The 7556-nt window shown below is 44.0% G+C and overlaps 1 protein-coding gene across 3 annotated transcripts; it reads left to right on the forward strand.

Moving 5' to 3' along the window:
- The first annotated feature begins 340 nt into the window (after positions 1 to 340).
- LOC104619673 (calcitonin gene-related peptide) lies at positions 341 to 4647 on the forward strand. 3 transcript variants are annotated; one of them, XM_010285631.1, is made up of 4 exons: positions 341 to 432; positions 734 to 865; positions 3658 to 3845; positions 4163 to 4647. In XM_010285631.1, exons 1-3 carry the CDS (start codon positions 347 to 349, stop codon positions 3818 to 3820), a joined length of 381 nt encoding a protein of 126 aa, XP_010283933.1. In that variant the 5' UTR covers positions 341 to 346; the 3' UTR covers positions 3821 to 3845; positions 4163 to 4647. The 3 variants fall into 3 exon arrangements, with proteins under 3 accessions (XP_010283933.1, XP_010283934.1, XP_010283932.1); XM_010285632.1 differs by having other exon boundaries at positions 3661 to 3845; XM_010285630.1 differs by lacking the exons at positions 3658 to 3845; positions 4163 to 4647 and adding an exon at positions 1683 to 2230.
- Positions 4648 to 7556: the final 2909 nt, after the last annotated feature.

A 7556-nucleotide genomic window follows, 5' to 3' on the forward strand; every position in this document is an offset into this window, starting at 1 on the left:
ATGCATTTTCCACCAGTTTGAGGGAAAGCCTGCATTCAGCTGAATGCAGATAGCTATACAGAACCACAGCTCTGAAAAGCTGCATTTTTATCCCCTGTAATAGTGCTAAGTTATTTTAAAATGCTGAGAAAAACAAAGCACAATAGCGATAATCCAAAGAGATGGAAAGGTGATATTTAAAAAAGAAAGAGAAAAAAAAAAACCCAAAACCCACCAAACAACAAACTGATAGTATTTGTGTTACTTGTGGCTAGGAAAGGGTGACCTCTTTAGCAGATCGTACGGGATTGAGAGGGTTGGAAAACAGCCATTGCTTGATGTACCTCTTTGTTGTAGAGAGGAAATCATGGTTGTGCTGAAGATTTCGTCTTTCCTTGCTGTTTATGCCTTGGTTGTGTGCCAGATGGACAGCTTCCAGGCAGCCCCAGTCAGGTAAGAAGCTGGTCCTGTTGCTGAGTGCTGTGTCTCAATGGTACAAAAATACTTAATATCCTTTAGAGATCTGTAGGAGGGAAACCGGATACAGTGAAGGAGAAAGTTGGCTTCTTTTGACGCCGTCTTTGAGACCGCGGCTTTTTAATTGCACGTATACAACGCCTAATGCTGTGCACGGGGATGGTTTACATATTCACACCAGTGAAAGATGCTGCTGATGACGTGCAGTACTGCATGGCAAACCCTTCTCTGCAGCAGGCCGGGTTTTATTCATCCCGTTTTGCTTGCCTCTGCTTAGACCTGGCCTGGAGTCCGTAACAGATCGAGTGACGCTCAGTGATTACGAAGCTCGGAGGTTATTAAATGCGCTGGTGAAAGAGTTCATACAGATGACCGCGGAGGAGCTGGAGCAAGCCTCTGAGGGGAACAGGTAAGGACTGCAGTCCTGGGGCAGGAGAAGGGCAACAGGGGAATATTATGTGTTTGATACTCAGCAAAAGCCATCTGAGCAGACCCTCTGCAGGCCAAGATTTTTTTTCTTTTCTTGGGGTTATGGCTAACTGTGGTCACCTAACTGGTAAAGGATGATGCTGCAGAGACATCCCACTGTTGGTACCGGGAGAATGGCTTCCACCTAGTTAACCTGCTTCTGTCTGTCTTTTACAACTGAAAGTGGAGGGCGATTTGAACTTGAATGAGGGGGTTGTGTTAAAATATGGCAGCAAAAGGTATGTCTTCCCAGTGGGAGTGATAGGGGCCGTTCAGTCACTCTTGGATTCTCTGTCGTGAAAGTGCATGCTGTTGTAAGGCATGGAAGGGCCCCGGCAGAGGGGACCAGTTCCTCCTAATGCACGCAGTGCCACTCTCCCCTGTAGACCAAAGGCATGCCAGAGCTTTTGCATTATCCTAACAGGATTTGTATTGCAAAGCATGGGCGATGTGTGAGAGACTGAACAGCATGCTGAATACGTGGGAAGTAAAACTTCCTGACCCCTGACTATGAGCATCCAAAAGGCTAATGAACTTGCTTTTTCAACAAAGTTGAATTCATTGAAAAACAGTGGTTTCCTTCGGACTGCATTTGTATGAACCTTCCTTGCATGGAATGTTATGTGGAGGGGTTATTGTTTTTTTTAATTATTTTTTAAGTTTCCTAACTGTAGATATCTATCTAGGGAAGAGATGCATGAATGTGCATGTTTGAGATTACTCTTCCTTTGGGCATGTTTGTTTTTTCCTCCCTGCAGCCTGGATAGACCTATTTCCAAACGCTGTGCCAGTCTGAGTACTTGTGTGCTGGGCAAACTGTCTCAAGAATTGCACAAATTGCAAACTTACCCTCGCACTGACGTCGGGGCTGGAACTCCTGGCAAGAAACGAAATGTGCTGAGTGACCTGGAACACGAACGCTATGCAAACTATGGGGAACCCCTAGGAAACAACTAGACATGCTTATTTCTCCCCTTCTCTCTTTTTTTTTTTAACCTGATGCATGTGGATCTAACTTTGATTGCTAACTTTGCTATGTTCTTTTGATTCTGTTATTGACAGAGAATGTTTGAGATGAACCTCATGTTAGGAAGACAGAGAACATAACATGCATACCAAGCTAGGGAAAAAAAATGAATAAAAATGAACAGAACTGCCTTGAGATTTCAAATTATTTTCTTAGATACTGATTAAAAAAAAAAATTCTCAACAAGGCTCTTCATTTCTGGCTGCTAAATGTACAAGTAGACTCATCTTTTGTGCCTGCCCATGCACTTGTTCAATAAACCTATTTTTCTATAAGGATTAGATCTGCTTGGTTTAATAACTTGTTTTATAATGTGAGATTTCTAGATATGGCTAGAAGAATTTTACAAGCTGTCTTAACGTTCAAGAGAGGCAATGCCAGTAATACTAGAAAAGGTGAAAGAGAACTTAGAAACCGAAATTGTACATACACATTCGTATGTACTGGTGTAATCGGGCATGCACACGATCTTGTTAGTAAGGATCCTGAGAAGCAAAGGAATCAGGAAAGGCTCATACAGATCTGTTCAAACAGACTAGAATTGTAATCCTGTTTAAAACTGAGTGCTGAACTCTTCCAGGTAAGAATTTCATGTTCTTTTCCTTTTTCCTTCTTACTTTACAATAGGTCTTCACACGAGTATATTCAAAACTCGGGTGTCTTTAAAATAGTTGTGTGAATTCAAGCCAACGTAATGTAGGTGAATTGTAAATTAAGAGACAACCGGATTTCTGTACAGTTCTTCTGTTGCAGCACTGCATCTATCTTGTAATCGGAGGCCTGTTCCAAAAAATTGGGATTGATGTTATGAGCGGTATTTGTTGTTAACATTAATGAACTCCCTTGCAATGCTTATCTGAGGAAAATTCCTCCTACTGCAAGAAAAAGTCATTGCTTTAGTAGAAAATTGCTTCAAGCAAGGACTGGGTGAATGCATATGCCTTCAAGTCCCCCGTCTAGCAAAATTATTAGCTGCAGGCTGGGCTCTGAGCACAGATCTAACTCCGCTGAAGTTTGCGAACCGCTGGCCCGGTGAAGCGCCCTGCTTGCAGGGGTCTAACCCCAGGAAAGAGGGGCTCTCGCGTTCCCGCCGAGGACGTGGAAGCAGCGTGTTCGTGGGGTTCAGCTCTGAAAGCAACTGGCCAGCCGCTGTGCGGGTGCAGCCCTGCCAGGTCACTGACGAAGCTGCCGTAGTCGCGGGTGACGCTGGGTTTTCGCGTGTTTTCTGGGCGCTGCGGAGCAGAGGTGTCCGAGTGAGACGTTAAAGATCAGCGTCCGCTGCTGTTCTTGGCAGCGCTGCGAACTGAACGCAGACCTAAGCTTCCGGAGGAAGCGGGGATTGGTTATGTGCTCCAGACCTGGACCTCCTCCGCACTTTTTTGTTGGTCAGGACGACTTGTTGCAGGCAGGCAACGGCTCGGGTGTTGCTGAAAATCTGCCTTGGCTTAGACTTCAGTCCGATTGCCCAAGAAAGGAAGGGCTCAGCCACCTTTTGTAAACCGAGCCTGACACCTAGAAAAACATAAGGATGCATCTTCTAGAGCTTGTAAGCTGTGCACACACAAGTTGCAAATGCCTGCTGTGCAGCGAGCCTGCTTTTTCTCCTATAGAAGAGCCTTTCCTAGGCATAGGCTCCCTTGCCGAGCGTCCATCGCATGCGGGGTGTTTGCTCGGGGAACTAACCCTTTTACCTTCCTTTTGAAAAGCAGCCTAACAGCACAGAAGAGGGCATGCAACACGGCAACCTGCGTGACCCATCGTCTGGCGGACTTCCTGAGCAGGTCAGGAGGAGTGGGCAAGAACAACTTCGTACCAACCAACGTGGGATCCAAGGCCTTCGGCAGGCGACGAAGAAGCCTTCAGATATGAAAAGCTGAATGATAATGTGGATACGGTAAATACGTGGCAATAAGCTGAGCCCGCGATGCAGGCGAACTGTGGCGTTATCGGCATTTTAGTTTTGCTGGATGAGTAACGGACCTGCAGAGATAATCCCTGAGAAAGGGCAAATAACCGTATTAAAAAAGATGTTACAAATTCTAACAGTAGCATGTTTAGACTGTGAAAACGACTTTTTGTAAATGTTCTGCTTAGATAACTAACTTTAAAGTGCATTAACTGAACACAGCTCCTTGGTTGGAATTATTTGCTTATTTTACCTGTAACGTCTTGTTATCAACATACCAGTAACTCTGGGTTTGTTTCTTTCAGATTGCCGTGAAACTGAAAGTTCAACTTTAATTTCTGACGAAAGCAACTCCTCTCCGTAAATCAAGACAGCCAAAAAGAAGATTAACTTTGCATCCTAATACTGAAAACGTTTTATTTAATACGAGTGAAAACACTTCTGTTATGTATAGTACAAGAGAATCTAGTTATTAAAGTTAAATTATTGTATATTCTTTTTATATGCAACTCTATTTCAAATAAAATGTGACAGCATCTATTATTTATTTATCTTCCAGCTTATATGTGACCCATGCTACTTATCCTGGCACTACTGCCAAAACTCGGGGATTATGCTGAACTGCTGCCTGGCAAGGCGTATGTGTATTATACGGTGTGCTGTGCCTTGATGTATAACACTTAACTAACCTGATTGTACAGTATGTTTAAAAAAACCAAACAAACAAAAAACCACTTCACTATTGTATCATTTGTGAATTTACGCAAAATTAAAAAAAGTATTTTAGATACACTTGGATTGAGAAACTGATTTTTCATTTGAAGACGTTTACAGAAACATTTAGCATTAACCCAACATCCCTGCACCTCAGATGGCCCGTTGGTCTGCTACAGCCTTATTAACCATAAGTACTAGCGCTTGAGCCAAAAGTTCAGGACAGGAACAGTATCTGCCTTGTTATATATATTCAAAAAGCAGTAGCTCAAAAAGACACTGCTTAGTGTGACTTCTGCTAGAAAAATTAAAAGAAGCCACGGTTAGATTTAATAAAACTGTAGAGGCAAACTTCATCGGGGTGGGTTAAGACTAGAAGTTTTTATACAGGGGTAGTTCAGATGAAGTGGCCTGACATGCTTTGTAGATGTTGGTCTAAGGTCGACAAAGTGAATTAGAAAGGCAGAGAAAAAGGAGCTACGGAAATGTACCTTTCTTCTAAGCAATTTTGAGACAGAGTCTATTTAGGGATCAGGGATTAAATAATTAGAGTGAGTGGAGAAGAGGGTAGCTGGAAGCAATCCATGGACTTCTAAGCGATGCTGCCAACTTCCTCCTCAGAGCTGCTGCTTTTTCAGTTTAGTAGCTGAGTCAGATATTTGTTTAGATTTGTTTTGTGCTCCACAGCCGGACTCCAAAATCTGCTTCATCAGTTCCGATGAAGATCACCTGGCCGTGCAAAGTAGAGGTTAAGGCTCTCACGCTCTCTCTGTCTGTCTCTGCTGCAGGTGTGATAGCAAAAAGAGAAGCACGGTCAACCAGATGTAGACATAGCCAGTAAGGCCATCCAGTGACGACGCTTCTATACCACGCTCATTTGTGGCTGTGGTTTTACTCCTTGGGGGACGTTCCAGCCCTGGTAAGTCAGCGTACAGAGCAGACCTTGCAGAAGACACCAACCGGTTCAGAGGAAGAAGTTCCAGTGTCTAAATGGGCAAAGGAGGGATGCTCAGGCTTGGCTTGCAGATCTGTTGCCCAGAGATAGTCTGGTGCTTTCTTCCATTTTCCTCTGAAGCACCCGAGATCGGCCGCAACTGGGGGTGCTGTATCCGCAGGGTGGACTGCTGCCCGTGTCTGTACGCGGGTCCGGCTGGGTTAGACCCACCCGCCAGTTCTGGAGCCCAGAAGCGTTCTTCGCCAGGCGACAGGTATTTTTTCCCATTTTCCCTTGCACAAAGTGGGGGTCATATGCCAAGGTCACCTGGCTACCTCAGTAAGGCCTTTCCCTGTCACTGCAGAGCCTCTGGGCACGGGTGGCAGGTTGTCTCTTTTGTTCCCTACTACAGCACCCAACAGGTTAATCTCCAAAATAAAATGCCTAAGCACAGCTATCGGGGTGAATATATGTAATTTAATGATTCATTTTCAATACGAAGCCGGGTAACGTTCACGGGCCCCTTCTGGCTTTAAAGTCTAAATGCTCGTGCGGTTTATTTTTTCCATTTACAGCCATTCTCTGCTGAGAGACACCTGAGGCCACTTCATGGGATTGTATGCCAGCCGTGGTGTCCCTCTCGTCTAAACATTATTAGTCCTTCTTTGCAGTTTAACAAAGTTACGCATTTTTTTCTGTCAGCCAAAGGGATTTCCTCAGACTAATATTCTATGCCAAATCACAAACCTAACACGTAAACCGGATTCTAGTAACCTTGGTGCCGGTTTTTACACCGTCCTCGTTGGAGGAAGGTTGGATGAAACTTTTGATACATGTGTTTTGTTTTGTTTTGTTTGTTGGTTGTTTTTTTTTTTCCTTAGGAAGAAATAGTGACTTTCATAGCTCAAGATCTGTTCCTGTTGTATCTTCTGTCTCTTTTCTCATCTCTAGCTGCACAGCAACGCAATACACTCACCAAATAAATATGGCTGTAAAGGGCAGAGGGCCGTAGCGCTATGAAAACAAGAGCAAATAGGAAAAAAGGTGAGGACCCTTACATCCTTTTCCGTGATGTGAAGAGATAGAAACCCTTCACCACAAAACTGAGTTGCTCAGAGCTTTAGGAGAAGCAGATTATTATTGAGACAGGACAAAACTAGAGCTGTAAACACTAACATTTAATTTTTTTAAAATTTTAAAGCAGTGAACATGGTAGGAGGAATTGCAGAGCCACTAGAAGCTTGTCAGTTGCTTTACCTGACTTTGTGAGCAAGTGGAAGAAATTACTTCCATTTTTTAAAAGTGCTGTTCTTGATAATATTACCCAAACCTGTCAGCTCTTAAACAAACCCCAAACTTCTAACCCAGGAGAAAAATCTGTTTTGGAATTAGCATTTAGTAAGGGAAAGTATGGTTTCTCATGTACTTACCTTTCCATTTTAATTACATTGCCATTCTAGGCATGCTGAAAGCTGGCAGAAAATACAGTGTCGGTGCAGCATGCGTGAGTGGCATCAAACCCAAGTTACTTAGTGTTCAGCCAGCCAAGACAATACAGATCAGTCACGCACGAGTGTTTGTATTCTTGTTTAGGAGGCAGTATCAGCATGCCTACAGTTTGGTTCTCAGGTTTTTAGCTGCTTGTCAGTGTGTATTTTATTTAACAAATAGGTTGCTTTTTCAAGCTGTGTGCAAACGAAGGCTTTGGGAGTGCACTTTGCAAGTAAAGGCGAAGAGGGAAGAAATTTCTGAGAAAGAAATACCTGAGGATAATTTATTCTAAACTGTCTTCATGTCATTATAGAGGCTTTGGTCTTTAATTTTGCAGACTGTTTTCCAGTGGTTTGGTTTCCCAGTACAAATATGGACACCAGCACGGTGTGGGCCCAGGAAAGGTGATGAGTTTTGCCCAGTCCTCTGCTCTGAGCCGACGGGAAGTTAAAAAGCACCATCTTGTGGCCAGTGAACGAGCACAGCGGGGCTCCCAGGCATCCCTCCGATGAGGCACTTCCCCACCTGCTCCTGCTCTTGGCTTGCTGGTGAGCGCCGCT

Source organism: Phaethon lepturus, unplaced genomic scaffold (assembly GCF_000687285.1).
Source record: "Phaethon lepturus isolate BGI_N335 unplaced genomic scaffold, ASM68728v1 scaffold46034, whole genome shotgun sequence".
Taxonomy (NCBI): Eukaryota; Metazoa; Chordata; class Aves; order Phaethontiformes; family Phaethontidae; genus Phaethon; species Phaethon lepturus.